General features: G+C 42.1%; 1 protein-coding gene across 1 annotated transcript in view; it reads right to left on the reverse strand.

Annotated features, from left to right (window-relative positions):
• The window catches only part of LOC145395711 (fibrocystin-L-like), a 304,791-nt gene that overhangs the window by 1,366 nt on the left and 278,030 nt on the right, over positions 1-25,395 (reverse strand). The window contains exons 82-87 of the mRNA XM_080269252.1: positions 22,995-23,233; positions 18,719-18,857; positions 18,241-18,308; positions 14,714-14,850; positions 2,152-2,249; positions 216-314 (exon numbers count right to left, since the gene is read on the reverse strand). Of these exons, the coding sequence (XP_080125378.1) occupies positions 216-314; positions 2,152-2,249; positions 14,714-14,850; positions 18,241-18,308; positions 18,719-18,857; positions 22,995-23,233 (780 nt within the window). The remainder of the gene's footprint in view (positions 1-215; positions 315-2,151; positions 2,250-14,713; positions 14,851-18,240; positions 18,309-18,718; positions 18,858-22,994; positions 23,234-25,395) is intronic.

Consider the following 25,395-nt stretch of genomic DNA (forward strand, 5'->3'; position numbering starts at 1 on the left):
TTATGAAGAAGAGTTAACTGGTTAAGGGAAGATGTTACGGAGGTTAGTGGGCAGAGTTTGATGATGTCAGAATGATGAATGTGATTGTTAGAAGAACAGAGTGCTACTTATTACTACATTATTATTATTATTATGAAAATTCTCCCACACTAGCACAAAATATCATATCTCAGGCTGGTAATATCTTTTATTCTCTCTCTGTCTCTCTCTCTCACCTGAATATAAGCCATTCTTCTGGTCACTGTGATCTCGATAGGTCCCCACGTGACAATGCCCACCTCATCATTCAGCTTATCCAGCAGGTTCTGGGTGTACTGTTTAAGCAGGGGTTACAGAGAGATTAGGCAGGCTAAGGAAAAGATAAGGCAGGTCTAGACAAAGATCAATAAAGTTATGCAGAGGTTAGGCAAAGCTCAGACAGGGTTTGGAAAAACTCATGCAGGGTAAGGCAAAGGTTAGGCAAAAATCAGAAAAGGTTAGGCCAAGGTCTGGCAAAGATTAGGCAAGGTTAGGCAAAAGCTAGAGAAAGATCAGACAAGGTTAGATCAAGGTTAGAGAAATATCAGGCCAGATTAGTCAGATCAGACAAGGTTAATTAGAGATCAGGCAGAGTTAGGCACAAATTAGACATGGTCAGGCAGAGGTTAAGTCAAGATTATGCACAGGGCAAAAAATAGGCTTAGATTATGGACATTATGATAAATGAGGACATGCAGGGATAAGAAAAGCTAAGTTAGACAGGGTTAGAAGGGTGGAACGGGTTACACATGAGTTATGAAGGGAAAAGGCAAGGAAGAAGAGGTTAGGCAAGGTTTATACACTGAATAAGTTGGGGGTTGAACATAAGTTAGGATGGGGATGGATGGAAATGACTGACAATCACATAGTAAACATGAACAAATTTTGGAGAAATCTTTGCACTGCAATGGAGTGACAAATGTTGATAATGGTACTGGAAGAATTACTAATACACCCACTGAAAAAGCTTATTCAGAGGGTATAACACTTTCAGCATAATTTATACTTGAACCAAAACTGTTATATCTTCTGAAGATACAACTTTTCCAAATTTGGGTTTAGTTCTTCCTTTTGATCAATTCATGGCACTGTGAAGCAAAAATATTATGGTTATATTCTTTAGGTCATTAAGTCCAATACTGTAACAGTAGCCTTCTCTTCCTAATGTACCCAGACTAATCCTGTAACAGTGTTCTGAATCTTGACCCCAGTGTACTTCGATACTGTATTATTTTTCCCACTTGGTCTTCTTACTATGTCTTTAAGAATCATCCTTACCCGGGTGATTTTCACCATAAGCACTGTTGCTTTTTTCTTTTTTATGGCAAATACAGTAATTCTGAATTTATGGTGAAGTATATTTTATATCGTACAGTATATAAAGTTTTGTCTTAAAGCACTATGGATAGCAAGAGTGCGCATGGACATAAATAAGTTACTGCAGAATATTTCCAAAATTTCAACCACTGATTAAAAAACAAAGACAGAAAAACTAGGGATCTGGGACACTTTTCACAGGCACTGTATATCCACAGAATGGACACCATACCTAATGTTAAATTGTAGACACAGTAACCCTGTATTTTAAAGTGAATGTTAACCATCCATCTATAATCCCCAAACACCTTCCCTAGTGCTTCGCATTCTGTATCCACTATTATCCTGCATCTCTTGTTTGTCACCATTACATCTTTGTTTTCATTAACATAACCTCATTCTCTGACAAAAACCAAGTACTCAATCCTTTAACTGTGGATTGCCTAATCTGAATTTTACTTTAGTCAACTTCAGGCAATTATAATAAGTAAACTTCAGGCAATTATAATATGTTGAAACCTAAGGATATGTCAGTCACCTCTAATTAAAAGTACAGTCAGGGAATCAAGCATTGTTCTACTTTCTCAGAAGAGGATTTAAAACTACCAAAACGATGCAATACGATATGGTATGAAAACATGACCAGCACCTTAACTGGACTACTGTGAATTGTCTACAATGATTTGCTTTTTTCAAGACATATTCACCAGATTTTCTGGAAGACATTGTACCAACTGTATGGAAAAAGCTGTAACATTTTGGAACACCCCAAACATCTAATAAAGACTGCCTGTGCTCTTGTAACCCCGTACTCACCTGGTCTTTGTACTTGGTAAGCCTCCGCTTGGAAGCTCTGATCTTGGCTTTTATCGTGGTGTTGGTGGCTTCACTTTCATTCACACGCACACTGAAGGCTGGCAGGAGGGAGCATGGGTGAGTAAGGGTGAGAGGGAATGGCTGGGAGGGGGATGTGGATGGAAGTGAGAGGCAGGAGAGAGGGAGTGGTTGGATGGAGGTATGAAGCAGAAGGAGAGAAAGGAGGGAGGAAGGAAAGGAAGGAAAATGTGAATAAGAGAAAGGAGGAAGGAAGGAAAATGTGAATAAGAGAAAGGAGGAAGGAAGGAAAATGTGAATAAGAGAAAGGAGGAAGGAAGGAAAATGTGAATCAATGGGTATAAGAATGGGGAAGTGAAAAAGATGGGAATGCATAGCAAGACTGAGGAGGGAATGGGATGGAAAGAGAATAAAAGTGGGGAGAAGAAATGGAAGTAGATGGTGGCAAAGGAGGGGGGGGGGGACATAGTAGTGAGGGGGAAAAAAGTGACAGTAAATGAGTGGATAAAGTAGAATAAACAATCCTCAAGGTTTCAAGAATAGAACTACAGCAATGTACAAGCAGAATGATATTTTCACGCTAATGCAAGCATATCCAATGGGTCTAATGGACAGTTCTATGTGGTTTCACCTCTTATGCATCAAAAAGCCTTAAAAAAAACTCCATTAGCATAACTAGGCTTTAACTGCAAGAAGTACAGAGGTCCAAGGATAGTTTTATTCAATAAAACTCTTCATTCCCCTGATGTATTTTTCATCTTATTCTTGCTACCTCCATATGATTTTATTCAGTTTAGTGTAGACCCTCTACTTTTTTTTTTTTTTTTTTTTACCTCTCTTCTTACTGACACTCATTTCAACTTCTAACTCCATTTTTGCTGTGCTTCCACTTTCTCTCACTTTCACTTTCCTCTCCCTCATTTGTACTCTTCCTTCCACTTCTTTACCTCCAATTATACTCACCCTTCCCTTTCCCTCTACCTGTGATTTTACTCTGCCTCATTTCTCTACAAAATTAGATTTCTTCACTTCTCTACTTTTATTTTACTCTACCTTCATTCTTAATCTACCATCATTAGTACTAAACCTTCACTTCACTACCTTAATTACATCCATTTCAACTCTTGCCTTCACATCTCATCTTCCATTTTAATTAAATGTTAATTTCCTCTCTACTTCATTTCTTCTCTGCCTCCATTTTTACCCCACTTCTTAATCTTCATTTCTCCTCTCAATTTTGTATCCTGTTTCCACTTTTTTTCTACCTGTCTTTAGCTACAACTTAATGCCTGACCAAATATCAACCTTCCTTCTACCTGCTCCACTTTTTCTATACTTTTATTTTAATTCCTTTGGTATGATGACACTGATATATATTTTATTTTTGCATATACCAGAGACTTTCAAGATACAAAAATGACCTTATACAGTTTCAATCCTTCTATCTGTGTCTTCAACTCTAGCTTCCTTGCTGGCTGTTGTATAGCTGTAATAGTAGATGACCACTGATCTTTTACAGTCAGTAATAGTGGTGTTCCTCAGGGTTCTGTGCTGTCACTAACTCTCTTCCATTTATTCATCAATGACCTTCTTAGTGGTACTGCACATCTAACCCAAGACACTCATATGCTGATGACTTCACCCTTCACCTTTCCATTCACTTCTTGCATTATCCATCTCAGCAGATACTTCAACAAACATAGGATGAGGCTATGACACACCTAATATCTGACTTTACTCATATCTCTAACTGAGGTAAACACAATCTTATTTTTGATGCACCAAAAACTCAGTTCTTACATCTTTCAACTCATCAAAATCATCCACAAGAGAATCCTTTATTATTAACAATACAGAAAACTCTCAATTATCAGGTGTAATTCAGCCAAGCCCTTCACTGGTTAAAGCAAAACGCCGGATATTGCGTAGTACCTCCCATCAGCTCGATACAGTATTCGGCGTCGAGCTGGATGTTGCATTACTATCCATCTCAAACCTCTATCCTGAAAATTTTCCCATGAGTAAAAGATGAAAATTATGCATAAAATACAATAAAATAATGATACAGTATAGTAATGTAGTAATACAGCGCCGGTTGGCTACCATTTACGAGCCGGTTGATACACCTCAATGCCAGATATTTCATAGAACCACCCGTTATGTCCCGTTGGGGCACCGGATATTGCATAATTTTGCCGGATATTGCTTTAAAAGAGCTGAGCTAACAGCGCCGGATACTGCATTGGGTTGAACATTGTGACGGTGGATAACTGAGAGTTTACTGTATTTAACTCAATCCTGCATCATCTTTGAACATACTTGGGACTTCATTCTCTCATGATTTATCTTGAAAGATCATATTACCCCTCTTATAAAATCTGCTTCCAAGAAATTGAGTGTGCTAGGTTAACTTCATGCTTTATTTACCCATGCATAATTGTTCACTTTATACAGGGGTTTTATTTCCCCCTGTGTTGTGTACAACTCTCATGTGTGGGGACACTCCCCCACATAAAGCTATTCACAACAGGCTGGAGTTAAAGCCTTTTTGCCTCATTAACTTCCATCCTCTAACTGGCTTCCTTCAACCTCCATCTCCCTGCTGCATTATGCATCATTATCTCTTTTCTATTGCTACTTCAACTGTCAATGCTTTTCTGAACTGCCATCTTGCATCCCTCCTGCATTATGGCAGGCACATAGCACCTGTCTGGCTGCAAACCCCAATCACATTTCTGTCCAGTGCAAGAGTTAACCGTTATTCCCAGTCCTTCATGTATGCAACACGTCAACTTTGGAAGTTTTTTCCTCTGTCTGTATTTCCAACTGCATATGACCTCCATTCACTTAAATGCAATGTGCCCAGGCATCTCAAAAGGAACAGATCTTAAATTTGGCCCTGAAATGAGTTATTTAAGAGGAGCCTATGGAGTCACGTGGAGAGACAGGCTGACGAATGAGGATATAAAGGAGCGTTGTGGTGTGGATGTGGATGTGATAGGAAGCGTTATGAGGAACACACTGAGGTGGTTTGGCCATGTGGAGAGGATGGAGGGTGAAAGACTGACGAAGAGAGTGTATGTGAGTGAGGTGGAGGGGGGAAGAGGGAGGGGGAGGCCGAGGATGAGATGGAGGGATGGGGTGGAGAGGTATATGAGAGAGGGGGGTGTGAGTTGGGAGCAGGGCAATGAAATGGCGGGGGACAGGGCGACTTGGAGGCGATTTGTTTGTGGCCACCCCAAACGGGATTGAGGCATCTGGCAATAGATAGATAGATAGATAGATTTTATTTTTTTTTTAATGGAAGGAACAATCTTGTGGCCTTCTAGCCTTAGGTCCTTCTTCACTGCATAAGAATAAATATATATATATATATATATATATATATATATATATATATATATATATATATATACTGTATATATATATATATATATATATATATATATATATATATATATATATACTGTATATATATATATATATATATATATATATATATATATATATATATATATATATATATATATATATATATATATATATATATATATATATATATATATATACATATATATACTGTATATATATATATATATATATATATATATATATACACATCCATCTATCCATCCATCATCCAATCCTACGTTGCCCCATGAGGAGCGTAGGAGCCCGGGGCTAGGCAGTTGGTCCTGACATTTAAGATGAGAGTGACCAACCTCACTCATCTCTGAATGGCATTACGTGAGCATTAAACCCCAACCATCCTTTGGATATAAACCTTCACCGGCTCAATCCGACTGGAGCACAATAATTACCCACTAAACCACCAAGTGCCAAAGTTTGGTTATATGGTTACCACCCAGTGTTGTAAATGGTTTCCTGGTGTACAAGAAACCATTTGGCCTGTCACTCAGTGTAGAGTCACCCACAGGCAGAAGGAAGAAGAAAGAATGAAGGAAAGAAAGACAGAAGAGGGAGTGTAAAGTCACCCACAGGCAGAAAGACGAGGAAAGACTGAAGGAAAGAAAGACAGAAGATGGAAGGAAGGAAGGAAGGATGGAGGAGAGGATAGGTCAAACACCCAAGAGTATATATATACAGTATATATATATACAGTATATATATATATATATATATATATATATATACAGTACATATATATATGAAAGACTGACGAAGAGAGTGTATGTGAGTGAGGTGGAGGGGGGAAGAGGGAGGGGGAGGCCGAGGATGAGATGGAGGGATGGGGTGGAGAGATATATGAGAGAAGGGGGTGTGAGTTGGGAGCGGGGCAGTGAAATGGAGGGGGGACAGGGTGACGTGGAGGTGATTTGCTTGTGGCCACCCCGAATGGGACTGAGGCGTCTGGCAATAGATAGATAGATAGATAGATATAGATATAGATATATATATATATATATATATATATATATACTGTATATACACAGGCATACCACTGTTTAATGATGCAATAGGTTAAGTAAAAACCCATCACTAGGTGGGGTATCATACCTCGGGGTAGATTTAACAAGTATAGGGACACGTTTTTGAGCCTTGGGTTTCCCCCACCAACCAAGTCCTAAACCCACCTAAATGAGTCCAAAAACAAGTTTCTGACTAACCTAAGCCCCAGATAGCTTTAAAGCAAGCTAAACTAAGCCTAAAAGTAGTTTATTACTTACCTAAACCCAAATTTAAACTCTAAAAATCATCAAAAATAAGTCTGGAAAAAATCAAACATAGTAAACTGTACCCTAAAATGACAATGTTCACCCCATCTATGACTAGAACACATTAATCTAAGTTTAAAAACAGTTTATAAATCAACCTAAACAAAAAATTTAAGTATAAATATCATGAAAATTGGTTAAAAAAACAAACTCATCGTTATATCGGGGTCTGGTCATCGTTTGGCAGGGTAGTGTTGTATTTCTACCCCCATCACTATGCTGGAATATCGCATCTAGGGGTATCATATCTCGGGGTCTGCCTGTATATAATACAATAAACTCTCAATTATCCATTATCACAATATCTGGCCTAATGCAATACCCAGCGCTGCTGGCTCAGCACTGTTAAAGCATTATCCGGCAAAATTATGCAATGTCCGGTGCCGAACTTGGATGTAACCAGCGGTTCTACAGTATGCGATATCTGGCACAAGGTGTATCAACCAGCTCATAAACAACAGCCAACTGGTGCTGTATTATATGCTGTATTACTGTACTGTATCATTATTTTATCGTATTTTATGTTTAATTTTTCATCTTCTACCCATGGGAAAGTTTTTAGGATTTATGTTCGAGACAGATAGTAATGCAATATCCTGCGTGATGCTAAATATTGAGCCGATGGGGTGTACTATGCAATATCCGGCGTTTTAACTGGCATGGGGCTTGGCTAAATTAAGCCATTACCCGAACGTTGTGATCTGGCTGTTCGAAATCATTGTTTATACATTTTTCCATAATATCTGGACAAAATTGCTGACGTCCGGGTGGAAATTATGGCTGCACGAATATTTCTGCCCAGACTGGCAGTAATGGCCTACTGGCATTGCCATGTCTGGCTGGGTAGTTTACCCAGCGTCCGCTAGAGACCCCCTCACTTGGTCTCAGGTCCTACATGATGATCGTTTAGTGAACAGCTCCTTCCAGACAGTTGTTCTATTGGTGCACATTGTGGCTTTATTGGTGGTTCCCTACCTGATTCAGGCCTTGCTATTCCTTGCATGCCTCTTCCAGGGGTGTGTGATGATGGTCCCTACACCAGAGAAAGGGAAGAGGGTAGTGCTAACTCTGGAGAAGAAGCGGGAGACCCTGAGGAAGATTGATGCAAGATGGTCCACTTCCCACATCTTAAAGGTGTATGACCTGGCCCGTTCAACCCTACATGTCACAGGGAAAGCCCACGACAAACTCACCCAGTACACGGCAGACTTCGGAGAGAAGAACATACGCAAATGCTAACTCTGGAGAAGAAGCGGGAGACCCTGAGGAAGACTGATGCAAGATGGTCCACTTCCCACATCTTAAAGGTGTATGACCTGGCCCGTTCAACCCTACATGTCACAGGGAAAGCCCATGACAAACTCACCCAGTACACGGCAGACTTGGGAGAGAAGAACATACACAATACTGAATGGAAGACTAAGAGCTTGCCCTGGCATGTCAAAGTCAACTGTTAACACTGATCTGGTAACGCCAACAACAGGCTACAGGCATGCTAGTGCGAGGGTACTGAGTTGAAGGCCGCTGCCGAGATGTTCACTGACCTTCACAACATCCCCAACTTCAAGCTATCTGAAGGTTGGTTGTTCAGGTTCAAGCTTCTACATAGCCTTACAGATCATAAGACCGATGGCAAAGCTTTGGACGCTAGTGAGGAGGGAGTGGAGGAATTTCGCCAGAATTTGTTATGCTTGATTGAGAGGGAGGGCCTCACTCTTGGTCAAGTTTATAATGCTGACGAAACTATCCTCTTCTATCACTCAGTGCCCACGAACACCCTGGTAGGTGAAAAGAAGTGTGTGCCTAGCCACAAGTTGTCCAGGCAATGGGTTTCTGCTTTGTGGTGTGCTGATGCTTACAGGACACATCAGCTGAAGCCCGTTATTGTTGGTCAAGCAAAGCAACCCCGCTGCCTTTGTGGGCTCATGGATGTCCTTCCTGTTGTGTTGTGCCATTCTGTGAAAGTTTGGTTTACCTCCAAGACCTTCAAAGATTGGTTCCACAGGCATTTTGTCAAGGTCGTCCCTTATCAAACGGAGGAACTTGAAATCCCTCGTGACCAGGTAAAGGCTCTTCTTCTCCTGGATAATGCCCTCGTGAATCCCTCCAAGAAAGAATTGGTTGCAGATGACGGTTGCATTAGGGGCAGGTTTTTGCCACTTAATACCACTGCTCTGATTCAACCAATGGAGCAGAGTGTTATCATGGCCACAAAGAGGCTGTACTGACAGAGGTTCCTGGACAAGGTGGTGATTGTTCTCAAGGACGAGGATGAGCAGAGTCAGGGGATGGACATGCAAAGGTGGAGAACACTGGAAAACCTGCGGCGCTACAACCTCAAGGCTGCAATGTACAACTGGGCGAGTGCATGGAAGGAAGTCTCTGTGAAAACCCTTGAAAGTAGTTGGTCTTGTCTCCTTCCAGGACGAGGGAGCAGACACAACTTTCTGGGCTTTGATGTGGACGACATCCACACTCGCCATCGTAATGTAGGTGAGGCTGTGGATGTTGATGATGTGTGGGAATGGTTAGGCGAGGATGGGGGCAATCCCGGCTTTCAGGTTGTGTCTGACATTGAGAACGGCACTTCTGTTGCTACTGCCTGGCCAGAAGAGTGCGACAAGGACAACACGGATGACCCAGAGAACTGCAGTATTCCAGCAATTCCCCGCCTGATCACATTCCAGGTACATCTCAAACAGGTGCTTCAGTATCCTGAACAACTGGACTGTGACAGAGAGATGGTGCCTCTTCGCCATGTGGAGGATCTGTGTTCTGTGCGGCAGAGTGTCACCTGATCTAGTACCTGAATCACCCCTTCTACTGCCAGTCCAAGATCGACTTTTCAAGCCTCTGACCCCTGCCCAGTCCACCTCTTTGCCACTATCACAGCATCAAACCATGCCTTCAGTGATGAAGTCTCAACCTAACATGTCGTTAGCTGTTGTGTCTCCCCTGGATGTGACTTTGCGACTGTCTTCTGAGTTACCTGAAGTAGGCAGTCCATCACCACGTCCCACAGCCACTCCCCTGGGCTGACTGCTAGAGATCTTCCTTGACTCTGACTCCAACTAAGCTCTCCAGGGTATGCCAATAGACCACATGGGATGTACTGTGCAGTGCAACAGCTTTGCCAGCTGCAGTACAACATTTAGAGTCACAGAGCTAGCAGGTTATTTAGCATGACGCCCTGTGAGGAATCGTAAGTGTTGACGTTGATTTTATTCTAGCTTACTGTATGTACCATGATTTTATTCTATTTTACCATGATTTTATACCATTCTACCATTATGTTTTGTGTGCCCACTGCATTTTTCTTGTGTAGCCGATTTCCTCATGTTTTTTTCATATCACTGCGATCATGACTGCTTGTCTGTGGTTGATGGGTCTGCTTGACCATGGTACAGTAATTGCTTAGCTGTGGTTTATATGTCTGCTTGACCAGGCGGAGTAGTGTTAAACAACAGGAACAAGCATTGTATGACATACTGTACTGGCCTTTTACACTGGCTTTCAAAGTTAGGTTATGTACAAATGGGGACCAGGGGAGAATTCCATTATCCGAACGGAGCCATTACTCGGACATGCCTTTGTCTCTATTATTTTGGATAATTGAGGGATTACTGTGTATAAATATACAGTGCTTGTCAAAAGTATCGAGCGCCTATCGCCGGGCACACAATACTCATGGCCAAAAAAGAATCACCCGTTTTTGGTAGTAAAAATTGAGCTAGAAGTTTGCGGCGCTAGCATGACGTCACAATAGCGTGAGGCCTTCCGACGCGCTGGTTGGTTCCCGCCTCAGTTGCCCACGGGTTGCCTGAGAGAGAGGAACTCCGCTGCGTCTCCCTCTCTTTTTGTGCCCTTTTGACCGAGTGTCCCACAGTGTTTTGGCTTTTGCCACTTTGTTATGGCACCTACCCATGAACTATCAAGTGAAATCATATCCCAGATCATTGCTCTAAAGGAGGCAGGCCACCAAACAAAGGAAATTAGTGAATTGGTTGGTGTGGCTTGATCGACAGTGCATAGGTGGTGCGTGAGGTTTCAAGTGGAAAACAGTGGTGACGTTCCCACAAAGAAACCGCGGTCTGGTAGGCCCAGGAAAACTTCCCCAAGGTCTGTTAATGTTTTAAAACATGCAGTGGAGTTTAATCCTCATGTGAGTGCAAGGAAAATAAAGGAGAGCAACCTGGAAGTGTTTGGTGAGGTGTCTGTGTGCACAGTGTCTCGAAGGGTCCATGAACTTGGTTACACAAGTCACAGGCCTGTGAGAAAGCCTCTTCTCACCAAGAACCAGCGACTTCGTAGGCATGCCTTTGCTAACAAATATCTTAATTGGGGTGAGGAGCAATGGTTGTCAGTGTTGTGGTCTGATGAGGCAACGTTTAGTGTCACCTGTAACAAAGGAGCATGTGTGTACGGGCGCAAAGGTAGTGACCCACTTGACCCACGGTATGTTGAAAGCACAGTTAAACATCCTGATTCACTCATGGTATGGGGTTGTTTTTCTGGTCAAGGTTTGGGGAAGCTTGTTGTGCTTCCCAAGAACTGCAGAGTGAATCAGGATGTTTACCTGGAGCTTCTGTGTGATCATTTACCAGACTCCTTCGAGGTAACAGGTGCACGAGTATTTCAGCAGGACGGTGCACCTGCTCACAAGGCCAAATCGGTCACCAATTGGCTTCGTGACTGCGAGGTATCATTCATGAAAGACTGGCCAGGAAATAGCCCAGACCTCAACCCGATTGAAAACCTCTGGTACCTCATAAAGAAGAATCTCCAAGGGAAGGACGTGAGCTCTCTGCCTAAGCTGGAAGCCGCCATTCATGACTCCTGGGACAAAATACCCCTCCAGCACCTGAGGAACCTCGCCCTTTCACTTCCAAGACGTCTCAGGTCCGTGAAGAAGCATAAAGGATATCCTACGAAGCACTAAAGGTAAATAAAATACATTATTTATATGTTTTTCAAAGTTGAAAGGTTTGTTTCATAGGAGGGATGCAGGGCACTCGATACTTCTGACGAGCACTGTACAGTCAACATGCATATACAATGAGTCTGTTAGTCACGGTTTTCTAATTCCCAGTACTGTACTTTTCCAGCCAAATCAAGATCACTTTGTAAATCGCAGTAACCAGTTTAACTAATTTGATAACCATGGTCACTGTCCCAAGTGATTCATTTCCGAGGAGTTTTCCAGGTTGCGGCATCATTTACACTTGTCGCGGTGAGAAACCATCATATTAATGAATGACGGCCAATCACAGCGCTCCCCACCCATGCCTAGCAGCAAGCGGGCACTGCAGTCCACTTTGTTGTCCCTGCTACTGCAGTACCACATTTGCCTCATGCTGAGAAGCCATAGTGTGCCTCAAGCCTCGGAACCCCTCCTCCTTCCCTGTCCATTTAGGCACTGTTGTCAGTAAGAGTCAGGTAAGAACCTTATAATACTGTTCATTCCCATTAAATACATGCACTACACACTGTTTTGAAAGGGTGTTAGTATTTACTGATGACTAGTCTGGTGTAAGTATAGTGGTAGGGGGCAACTTTGCCTAAAGGTTAGATTCATAAGTAATTTTCTCCACATTATGTTATTTATAATTTGCGGAGTATCTAAGTCACAGTAGGTATTAAAACAAAAAATAACTGCGAATCACCTGACAACTGTATATACATTGCCTTTTTTATCGCTTTTTTCTCTGTTAATTCCTCACTAAATTAGAGAAGCAGACAGATCTATAAACTTTCATTTGATACATATAAAGCTGATTTAATCTATCTATCTATATACTGTACCTAGGCTGCTTCCCCCAAGGAAAAAGGGAGGTAGCCAAGACAGGACGACACACTCCCAATTTACTCATCCCTGTGGTGGGGGGGACACAATCTAACTGCAATATGGGGTGGTACTATCCTTATCTCATTCTAGTAGTTCAGGTACTCTTCTAGGAGCTGCCTAGCATAAGCCAACCAGCCTACTGCAGTTATCCTCTCTTCTTATGTTCTTACTCTGCGGCCAGGTTGTGTTAGGAAGAATTCTGCCACCGTATTCCCTGCGTGTCGTAAAAGGCGACTACAAGGGGCAGGGTGAGGGGACTAGGGACCCTCTCCTCTGTTTGTTTTTTTTTAGTCTTTAAAAAGAGACAAACCAGCTCTGTTTTAATCGATCTCCCAATTTACAGTTGGAGAGGGACGCCTTCATGTGGTGGCACTGATATAACTGTGCGGCTCCACTGCATCAGCATATCATTCGTATTATTTATAAAGACTCCAACATGCTTGCATGCATTGGCTTTGATCACCTAATGGTGGCTCTCCACACTGCTTGATTTCTGGCAGTCTTCCTATCCAGTCCCTTATCCCTGAAGACTGAAGACACACTTTATGACTTCATCTTAGGTCTTGTTTGGTCTGCCTCTTGCAACCCTATCCTCAATGTTCACACTTCTTACTTTCTGCACCTAAAGGTCCTCTTCCATCCTCTCAACATGCCTAAACCATCTCCATCTACCCCTCCTCATCACAACACCAATACATTCCAGTCCTGTCCATCCTCACAACTCTTCAATCGTAATCCTAGCCCATTCCCCCCCCCCCAGGTCTCACATTCAAGGATACACTATGCATCTATAATCACTGTCATTTCTGTACATTTGAACCTATGGATATCCTCTTCCTTTAATGCCCAGGCCTCACTACCATACAGCATTACATTCCTAACATATGCCACACACAAATATCCTAAGCATGGAAGGAGAGCCCTCTCAGTGTTAGGAAAGGCAACAACTACCAGAACTTCCTCCTGTCACTCCCTACCTTAGTTACAGAGCTTGCTCCAGCCCCACTGCTAGCACATAACAAGTCCCCCAGATAATAAAACTCTTCCACACACACTCAAGAGACTGTCCAACAAGATCAATCCTTTCATACCTGAGAATCTCTACATGCTCTCCTCAAGATATTGCACACACAAAATCAGCATTATTTCGCAGTGTACCTCCAACACCACTACATCTCTTATGCATCCACTTATCACAAGCACTGCACAAGATGGAGTTATTTTCCACACCCTTGTGGCAAACTGCACATGGCCACTCTCCCTCTGCTTTGACAGTAATGCCACCAGCCCTAGATATAATCACTTTTGTTTTATCTGTATTTACTCTGAAACCCTTGTGCCCCATTCTGTTTCTCCATTATACAAATGTCCCTCATGTTCTTCCCTATCCCCTGAAAAGTGGATGGTGAACTGCAGGAGGAGGACAGCTTCAGTCTGGAGTTCACTGGGTTCACTTTCATATAAACCTGGAGCTATAATTACTATTACAGTGCCAAATGTAGGGAAAAAGTTGAGATTCTAGAACATCCTTAATATACAGAGAGGACCATTTCTTTTCAGCTATGGAAAGGCTCACAGCAAAGGGATTAATGCAGTGGTTCAGTGGTTTGTGTACCCATCTCACAATGCATGTGCCCTAAGTCTAGGGTTTGAACTCACACCAGGGTGGACATTTAAAGTAAGTACTGGTAATATGTCCTTTCATATGCTTGCATATGTCTGTCCCTGTCAGTTTACCAATGACATACAGACTGACACACATAACCATACACAGTACAACACCTTCACTTTCACATACACTGCTTTCCTATGGACACCCCTTCCTCATTTGTACTTCACTAGCATGAGGAAGGATTACACTTAGTAATCACTTTCCTTTTCTGAGAAGGTCTGGTCCTGCAGTGGACCTAATATGAACTGATGCACATGAAGATACAAATGCTCTACTCCTGCTGTGACTTACGAGGGGACCAGACATTGATCTTCCATCCGACAGGTTGCACGACTGAGGCAGCTCTGATTCGGTATGACTGACCCTCTTTGTTCACACTCAGGCCATCCAGAGTTACATTGGTCATATTACCACCAGTCACTGTGAAACTGAAAAGTGGTCAACAGTTAGGAGGTAGAATAATTACCATTATTATTATTATTATAATTATCTATCTATCTATCTATTGCCAGACGCCTCAATCCTGTAAGGGGTGGCCACAAACAAATCGTCTCCATGTCTCCCTGTCCAACGCCACTTCACTACCTTGCTCCCAGCTCACACCCCTCTCTCTCATATACCTCCACTCCATCTCTCCGTCTCATCCTCAGCCTCCCCCTCCCTCTCCCCCCCTCCACCTCACTCATATACACTCTCCTTGTTACTCTCTCGCTCTCTGTCCTCTCTACATGGCCAAACCACCTAAATATATTTCTCCTAATGCTTTCTATCACATCCACATCCACACCACAGAGCTCCTTCACTTCCTCATTTGTCAGTCTGTCTCTCCATTTAACTCCACATGCTCCTCTCAAATAATTCATTTTCACTGCTCTCACTTGACTTGTGTCCTTTCAACAAGGTCAAAGCTTCACTTCTATACATCAGAGTTGGTATCACAATACAGTATATTATAAATACAGTATATATATATATATATATATATATATATATATATATATATATATATATATATATACTGAAAATAATATGAAAATTACATTATTAACACAGACATATAAAGACACAGGACTTTGATTGGATTTGCATTCAATCTTTAGCAAATTTCTACAACACAATAAGGATATAAAGGATGGCACACTAATGTACTGCAGCACATAATTTAGGGATCACTGGTTTAGATGGTTCTTTTTCAGACTCAGTACGTGTTGGCATTTGTTGGCATTAAGTGACTTACGTTTGTGTAATGGTTTATGAGTATGTTTGCTTGTTCTTTGTAGGATGGGATGTGTTGTGTGTTGGAGATACTAAGAATGTCAGATTTTATCTGGCAGAAGGAAAACCATGGCAGGTAAGGAGATAACCAGACAGCTATAAATAATATTTGCTTATTTCTTAATAATCTAATCCTTTCCCTACTAATCCCACTCCTAGTCACATACTATCACAGATTCAACGTCTTACTCCTTTTCTACCTCAAACCCATTCTTACTCTTACATCATCTTCCCTTGGTGGTAGGTGGTGGTGACCAATATCCACTCACTTAGTATTCTGTTGCCTACATTTTCCATCACCTTTGGTATTCTTTTTCTGTGTTTGCCTTCATTTTTTCCTATTTCTCACATCCTTCCTGTCACTGTTTATGATGCCTCTTTTCATGTCAGGTGACTACACAGATTGACAGGCCTAACAGTTTCCTGTAACCCAGGAAACCATATACATTGCTAGGTGGTAACCATATACCCAAATAATGGAAAGATGTGGAGTCTACTATGGTGCCCCTGTTAACTAGGTGGAGAGATGCAAATGTGCATCCATTCAGAAACAAGAGCTTCGCATTTCTCTCCACACCACGCTGTGGCGAGGCACAGTCTCCTGCAAGGGAACATCAGTTCACTGCATTGCATGGCCTTGCAGGGGTGAGTGCTTAACTGCAGTTAATGAGTCTGCTAAGCCAAACTGACTGGGGTTATTCAACAACAACAATAATAACTTCATATTTCCAGTCATCCTCCACTATACCTACTCTACCTCACTCCTACCTTGTCACATACTGATTCAGTTTCTCAACTACCTTCTCACCCTTATTCCAAAAATTTGCTCCCTCTCCCCCCCACCCTGCCCCCCAGATAAAAAAAAAAAAAAAAAAAAAAGTTGAGGAAAGCACACACTTATTCCCTCCCCAGAGAACAGCACAAAATCTGTACTGTATCTCACCCAAATTTCTAGTCACACACTGTACAGTACTGCATTCTCAATGACTTAGGAGGCTTTTTAACACCCCTTTCTGAATTATTTGTTTTACATACTACACCTTACTACTGTCTTGTATATCATTTGCTTATCTTAAATATCATCATAGACTGCACTGACATTATGCAAGATAATATTAATATGTGTTATACAGGAATTTACTGGTAAGCAAGAGATAATAGTTACACAGATTACATAAATAATGTACATGGAAATAATAAACTAGAAACTTGATCTAATGAGTTCACATTTTGGGTTGAAATGCCCCAAAATTTTACAAAAAATATTAGGAATACTTCTAACCCAAAGAAACAAAAAATCTGAAGGAAAATGATATGCCATGTACAGAAATAAACTATCAGGCAGAGGTACTAGAAAGCTTCCTAAGCCAATTAGAATACAATCACTTATCCCTACTTCATCATATATTCACCTAAACTACCCCTCACCCCACCTACTTTACTCCTCTCCCACTCCCTATTTAACCCCTGCAGTAAACTGCATCTCATTTTAATTTTTCTGCCTCCAGACAATTTCATTCAACTTAGGAGAGGCTTACTGTACTTAAGGGACTACTGAAGGTTATATTTTGATATCTAACCCCTCTATTTTAAAAATCTCTCCTAAGTAACATAGTCTGGGGTGGCAAGAATCAAAATACAGATGTCACCTGTACAGGAGGAGTTAGTACTATCCAAGATTCTACCTCTAACTCCTGCTTGCCATCATCCATACATGCTAACACAGCCTAACCACTCCTCACACCCAGCCACCCAACACCTCGCTCTTCCCCATCCCCCCCCTCTCCCAAATCCTTCCCTATTCACCCTTCACATTAACTCCCTCTTTCCATCCCTCCCTCTCCCAATCCCTTCCATATTTATCCTTCACATTAACCCCCCTCCCAATGCCCTCTGTTTACCTTTCACTTCAACCCCCCCTCCCAATGCCCTCTGTTTACCCTACACTTCAACCCCCCTCCCAATGCCCTCTGTTTACCCTACACTTCAACCCCCCTCCCAATGCCCTCTGTTTACCCTACACTTCAACCCCCCTCCCAATGCCCTCTGTTTACCCTACACTTCAACCCCCCTCCCAATGCCCTCTGTTTACCCTACACTTCAACCCCCCTCCCTGTTCCTTTTCCCACTCTCTGTCCTCCCTCTCTCAACATCCTCATTATCCACCCTTCACCTCAACCCTCCATCCCAGTCCACTGCCCATCTCCCCCTCTTCAAATCCCTTCCCTAGTTGCCCTTCACATCAACCCTTCCTCCCCATCTCCCCTCTCCCTATACCCTATTCCTAGTGAACCTTCACTTCAACTCCCCCTCCCCATCCCTCCTCTCACAATGCCCTCTTTATTGACCATTCACCTCAACTCCCTCCTCATTTCCCCTCTCCCAGTGGCCTCCCTATTTAACTTTCACCTCTACCCCCCCTCCCCATTCCCTCTCTCAACCTCCTCCCTATCTACCCTTCACCTTAAGCCCCTCTCACTCCCCCTTCCCTTAACACCTTCTCCTAGCCGGCACACAATCCCAGATTCAACCTCCCAACTCACCTGGTGTCTCCCTCCAGCACGGCTCCATTTTGGGGGACAAGAGTCAAGCTAATGCTCATCACCTGGTCCTGTCAAGAAAGAAAGAAGAGTAGATTACAACTGTTATGGTTATACAGATCCACATCAACCAAGCCTGCATTAGCACTGATATCTTTTTCATTCACATGTCTGCCTGTCTGATAGTATATCTATCCATCTACCAGCTGCATAGTCAATTGTCTATGGTATCTATATCTCGATCAGTGTTTCTATATCCTTTAGTCTATGAATCCAACAAGCTCTAAATCAATTGGTCTGTCTACCTTTGCTCTCTCCTATTACTTAACATCCCTCAAATTAAACCTTTACAGGGCAACCAATCACTCATGTACAGTATATTATTCTAGTCACTGTCCTATGATTTTGCTATGGGAGATTTCTGCTCAATGAAAGGTTAAAAAAAAGACTGCAATAATATCAAGTGCAAGAGATACTGTACCTTAAGCACAATGTCATCCAATGGCTCCATGGTCTTCCTGTCATAGAGCTGTAGGCTGAGGCTGAAGGGCTGGTTGGTTATAAGGGGCTCTTTAGGTAGATCCAGGCTCAGTGTTTGGCCCACTTTCTTCTCAGCCACACTGTTGGGGAGGAAAAAGAGGGGTGGGATTAGTGGAGGGAAGAGGAGTGTATAGAAGAAAAGAAAGACGATTGGTAAAAGAAGAGAGGGTAGTGAAAGAAAAACAGTGTGCATGGATACAAACATGGCCTATTTCACAACACAAAAATAATATGGATGCAAAGGTTACTCACTCTGAGATCAATGCAATTAAAATATTTACAAGCAACTTTTCTGGCTGACAGTGAAAGTCAATAAAGTTTACAAACCTTATCTGCACAATGAATTATGCAGCCTGAGTTACATCATTCAAACATGGAAAAACTCTACCCACCCACCCACACACTTACCCCCCCAACACAAAAAAGCACTGAGACTACAGACAGGATATGTAAAAATAATCAGGAAACAAATGTACTCTCTACCAAGGACCACAAGATGATGAGGGCAAGTAGTTTAATATTTCAGCACATGACCCATTGCAGCTCTGTAACTATATACAATACGGTCATGATTTAAGATGGAGGTAAGTATGATCATCAAATAACATGAGCATTTCTCTATTATTCAATAACACAATAATATCACTCAACTGTGTGGGAGAAACAAAGTGGGTTCATTTAGGTACTGGATTTTCAGATGGCTGACTCTAATTTTGACCAGTACATTGTGCTTTTGTCAGTCGCTCTGTTACTCAAGCCCACCCTTGTGATCCACGTCATATACCTGCCTGCCTCAGCCTCATTGTTGCGTTGATTGCCATTGTGTCTAGAAGACTCCTCCCCCTTTTTTTTTCTCTCTCACTCCTCATTTCATCCCAGAACTCTGACCATGTGGTTCCAAACTTAGTTACAATTCCTAAGCACCAAGAAATTGCTTCTCCTCACAGTGATAGTACTAGAAATAGACAATAATTTCTTCCTGAGGAAAATGCAAAATTACTGGACAAATTATCATGTCGTGTAGGAGTAATGCAAACGTGAGTACCATTCAGACAAACAGGTGTTCGGTGTTTATGATGTGGATAGGCTCTTTGTAGGAAGATGATAAAAACTAAAGAAATTTATCATATGAGAGCAGTAAAATTCAACAGTCGGCACATTTTGTGTAATGAGTGTGAAAAAGTGTTTTGTGACTGATTTATAATCTGACAGACCCAGGGTTACCAAATTTTGCTCTTACAGTATGTGATGAGTTTATCTGTTGTTGTAAGAAGTTAGGTAAGATAATTATGTGAGTTCAGTTCTTGTGAATTATGTTATAATACATGAATGATTTATAATGCCTGGCTGACTTGTTTAATATCCAGGATACTAGACTCATGTTTACTGTAGAAGTTGTACACAGTCACTCCATGCCAACAATTTTACTGTATTTTTTCATTTACTACTGATGCCTAATGATAATTTAAACATTCATTTCACTTTGTGTATTTTTTTTTTTTTAACTAAATGAGCTGAAAGTAATTCATTCATTCATCCATTCATTCACTCATCACCTAATCCAGTGGTGCCCCATAAGAAGCATAGGCACCTGGGGCTAGGCAAGTTGGTCCTGACATTTAAGATGAGAGTGACCAGCCTCACTCATCCCTGAGTGGCACTACGTGAGCAATAAACCTCAACGATCCCTTGGATATAAACCTGCACCGGCTCAATCTGACTGGAGTGCCTTAACTCTTTAAACGCGGCTGTGAACAGTCGACCCCCCCTGAGTGGCGGGGTTGTATCGCGGTCTGAGTACCTGTAGGAAAATATTAGCCAAAAATCAGAGATTAACCCTAGAACATTATACTTGGTATGGCAGATAGTACTTACATTCAGTTTTCTCCAGAGACAGGTGTTGAGCCTTCGTGGACTACCCAAGGACTTGTGGAGACTTGCAAAGTTGGGTAACCAAATCTTCACTTTCACACTTCCAGCAACCCGGTTTCCCCTCTACCACAGCCTCATTCTGTCACAGTAAACTTTATACTACAACGTAAAGGTAGTTTGGAATCCGTATTTGTACAATAAGCACTGAAAATAAGGTTGAAATCAACGTAGCGCACAGCCGACATGCAGCGTGGTGGCGGTCTTCCCGTCACTCAACAAACATTTCCATTTTCACAGCTAAAAACATGTATACTACATTGTTTTCAATCATATTACTTCCCAAAAGATCACCGCAGCGCGTTTTTTATTCTGCCTTACGCCCGTCACTTTATTCTCGTTCCTGTCGGCCGCTTGCACTGACTCGGAAGAGCTAGAACTCACCATAATGTCACTTTGAAAGCCTGCGGTAAACTGACGCTAAACAGGGGCAAACCGTGCGAAAAAAAGCTAGTGTTACAACTGGGGAAACAAGCGTTTCCTATTAGCATAAACTGCTTGTGAGAAGAGAGCGCAGATTTACAGTTCTGAGCAGTCAGAGCGCTGCCATGTATCACAGCCAGGCTGGCCGGGCCGTGGTGGGGGAGGAGGAGGGAAAAACGCGATTCTTGGCAACAATGGAGGTCAGTAGTGCAAAGGTAAAGTATGCTAATGGTAGCTAAAGGGTGGTGGTACTGATAGACAATACCAGCTGGAGCCTGCTTGCCCGCGGTTATTCAAAATTTACTAGAATCGCAAACACGACGCTCTGCTGTTATGTCCTTTTCGCCGAGCGTCGCAAACGCGACGATCCGCGTTTAAAGGGTTAATTACCCACTAAACCACCAGGCGCCATAATTTGGTTATATGGTTACCACCCAGTATAGTAAGTGGTTTCCTGGAGTACAGGAAACCATTTGGCTTGTCACTCAATGTAGAGTCACCTATAGACAGAATGAAGAGGAGAAAATATAGGAAACAAGGACAGAAGAGGAATTCTTGGCAAAATATGTGTGTGATGCTGGGTGGCAATTTTTTACAGGTTGATTAGGTTAGAAGCTTCTTCCTGGTTCATACTGGGGGCTATCAAGTTTAGTCTTAGTGGCAATCAGTGGTTAAAACTGTGGGAAGTCCTGGGGGGCAAAACCTTCATCAGGTTACATTAGGATGCACTGATATATATATATATATATATATATATATATATATATATGTGTGTGAACATTTTCATATATATACAGTATACTTATCTCTGCACTATACAAAATTTCTTGAACTATCTCCTTTCTCTCACCACTACTACTAAATGAACATATACAGCTCTATAAATGACCAATCCCAGTACAGCATGATGATTTCCTAAAAAGAAGCATCAAACCATTTGTACCGAGTAACTAATTAAAACAGCATCCTGTAAGAACCACCACCAACAACACATACCACAGAAACTATGCCAGAGATGTAAGTTCAACTTGCCAGACTCCAATGTGGCCATCATCCATCTCTACATCGTTATTGTGACAAATGCATATCTCACACACAACTAGGTTTGCCTTCAACGTACAGTAATATCAACCACCGCAGCATGACACATTTCCTACACCACATGCACACAACAAACACAATCCTTCAAAATGACCTCTACAAATGACACTAACACCCTTATATACCTTACGACACACCCTCATCCTCAACTCTAATACAATGATCCCTTGGTTATCACTCATTACTGGTACTAAACATGGTGCATCATGATAGAATTGCATGATAACGAAAGCTCAGAACCTGCAGGAATTATTCCAATTGATATCAGGTATCCCAGGTGCAAGCCAAAATTTTCCCTTGTACAACAAGTTAGTGCCACAAAATACACATATACTGCTATGGTACATATCAGAAACACACATAAGCATGGTTAGATTAATAGGACGTGATGGAGAGGCACAATAAGAAAGAAACATGTACCATAGACAGACCAGAGGGTTCTGAGGCTAGAGGGTGGTGAATGAGTGGTTTCCACCACCTGGAATTAACTCATCAGGTAGGGCCTCATCTTTGAATCCCACAAAGTCATCAGAAACCACAGACACTGGCCATCACTGTCAGAAGAAACCACCCCAAGTGCACAATAACAATGTTTTTGAGCTGAAAAATGCATGATAACTACAACAATGCAGATTTTCATCTCACAGTGATAACAAAACTCATTATAACCAAGTGTGCAATAACCAGGGGATCATTGTACACACTCCACCCTCACACTCACCACCAAAACATCATAAAATTATGCAGCCCCTCCCCATCCTCACCGGAAGCTCTTTTTCATGCTGACAGTGAGAGACGCTGTGATGTTTGGATGTGTTACACTGAAGGAGAGCTTGTACCCCTTCCCAGGCAAATCAACAAACAGCTCCTTGAAGTTGGCCCGACCATCCTTGTATGCCACTGTATCAGTCCCCAGCAGCCTGGTCTCCTTTGGTCCACCAATCAGGGTAGCAGTGAACTGCCATGGGTCACTTGAGTGGCCTAGATTCCCTATTGTTTTGCCCTGAAAGCATTACTGAGTCATTACATGGGACAAGGATTGTGCCATCTAGATAAAGTGATCTTAAAACTGAAATAAGTTCATGAACTATAACAGCAGGGGTACTCATCACTACCAAGGGAAGCTTCAGTGTAATTGTTTCCAGACTGTGAACAGACAGACAGCCCAACAGACACTTTTTTTTAAATACAGGTATATGCCAGGTAGCCTTATGAAGGGGTGCTGTAGACTCAGGCCTTCATCTGAAAACTCCAATATAACTGGGTATGTCTGCTGTCTTCATACAAAAATGTCCTTCAAATCCCTCCCAATCCCCCAATCTGCTGCCTTCATACAAAAATGTCCTTCAAATCCCTCCCAATCCCCCAAAAGAGAATGGTAGACTAGAGAAGATATCTTCAGTCTGCACTCAACAGGATCATGTTCAGACGAGCAAAAGGATCTCAACAATAACATTATGAGAATGTAAATGACTAGTATTTTGGTTAAAAATATTCACTATAAGCACTTTTCATTAAGAAAAATAAATGCACTTCAAAATTTTACACGCAAAGTCTAAAGGTGAAGGCTGTCATAAAGAAGTTGCTCATCATCCATGAAGATTATTTTTTGTAACAATTTCTGAGACTATATTGTACATACTACTAATGTAAGAATTTTTCATTTGCAAATGTCATCTGATATCATTTTTGTTTTTGAAGCCTCCAATATGCTTGCATGTGTCAGCTGCTAGATTTTTGGCAGTTTCCCTATTTATTCCCTTAACCCTGAGGTCACACTCAACGACCTCGTCCCAGGTCTTTATCGGTCTACCTCTCACTACCCTACTCCCAGCATTAACACTTCTCACTTTCTGCACTCAGTTATCATTCCTCATCCTCTCCACATGCCCAAACCATCTCAATCTACCTCTCCTCATCACAACACCAATACACTCCAGTCCCATCCTACCTCTCAAATCTTCCAACATAAACCTAGCCCCCCCCAGGCCTTGCACTCAAGGACACTGCACATCCACTTGATCATTGCCATTTCTGTATGCCTGAGCCTGCAAATATCCTCTTCCTTTACTCCCCAGGTCTCACTACCATACAGCATTACACTCCTAACATATGCCACATACAAAGATCCCTTAGCATGGAGGGAGAGCTCTCTCAATGTCAGGTGAGGCAACAGCTCCCTGAACTTCTTCTAACCACTCCTCACTCTAGCCACAGAGCTAGCACCTCTCCCACTTTCAGCACACAACGTGTCTCCCAAATAACAAAACTCATCCATACACTCAAGAGACTCACCAGCAAGTTCAATCCTTTCATGCCTGGCAATATCCACACGCTTTCCCCGTCACAACGCACACATGAAATCAGCATTATTTCACAGTCTACCTCTAATACCACTACATCTATTATGCACCCACTTATCACAAACACTGCACAAGATGGAATTACTTCCCATGCCCTTGTGACAAATCGTACATGGCCACTCTCCTCTTTGACAGTACTATCCCCAGCCCTAGATACCATCACTTTTGTTTTATCTGTATTTACTTAAGAGCCCTTGTGTCCCATACCATCTCTCTCTTTCCTCCACCTCCATTTCATTCTCTGCTGCCATCACCAAATCATCAGCATACAACATCTCCCATGGGAGTCCATTTCTGAAGACACACGAGAGGGCTTCAAGTACCATGATAAACAACAAGGGGCTCAAAACTGACCCCTGATGCGCACCAACATTCACAGAAAACTTCATCACTCAAATCTCCATTCTCCCTTACCTGGGTGTGAGCACCGACATACATAGCCATAACAACCCTAACCAGCCACTCCTCGATCCCAAGCTTTCTCATTGCCCACCCCACCACCTCTCTAGGGACTCTGTCAAAAGCCTTGTCCAAATCAACAAAAACTAAGTACAGTTCCCTTTTCTTGCCCGTATATTTTTCCTGAAGCTGTCGAACATTGAATATGACATCAGTGGTCCCTTTGCCTAGCATAAACCCAAACTGCATCTCATTAATATTCACTCTTTCTCTAATCATACTTTCTAGAACTCTCTCCATTACCTTCATTGTCTGGTCTAAATGCTTTATGCCTCTATAATTTCCTCTTCCCTTCCCCCTGTATACATTTACAATTACACTCTTCAGCCAATCATCTGGGACA

The sequence above is a fragment of the Coenobita brevimanus genome, chromosome 33 (genome assembly GCF_032717465.1).
Source record: "Coenobita brevimanus isolate Jiangsu-jjx chromosome 33, ASM3271746v2, whole genome shotgun sequence".
Taxonomy (NCBI): domain Eukaryota; kingdom Metazoa; phylum Arthropoda; class Malacostraca; order Decapoda; family Coenobitidae; genus Coenobita; species Coenobita brevimanus.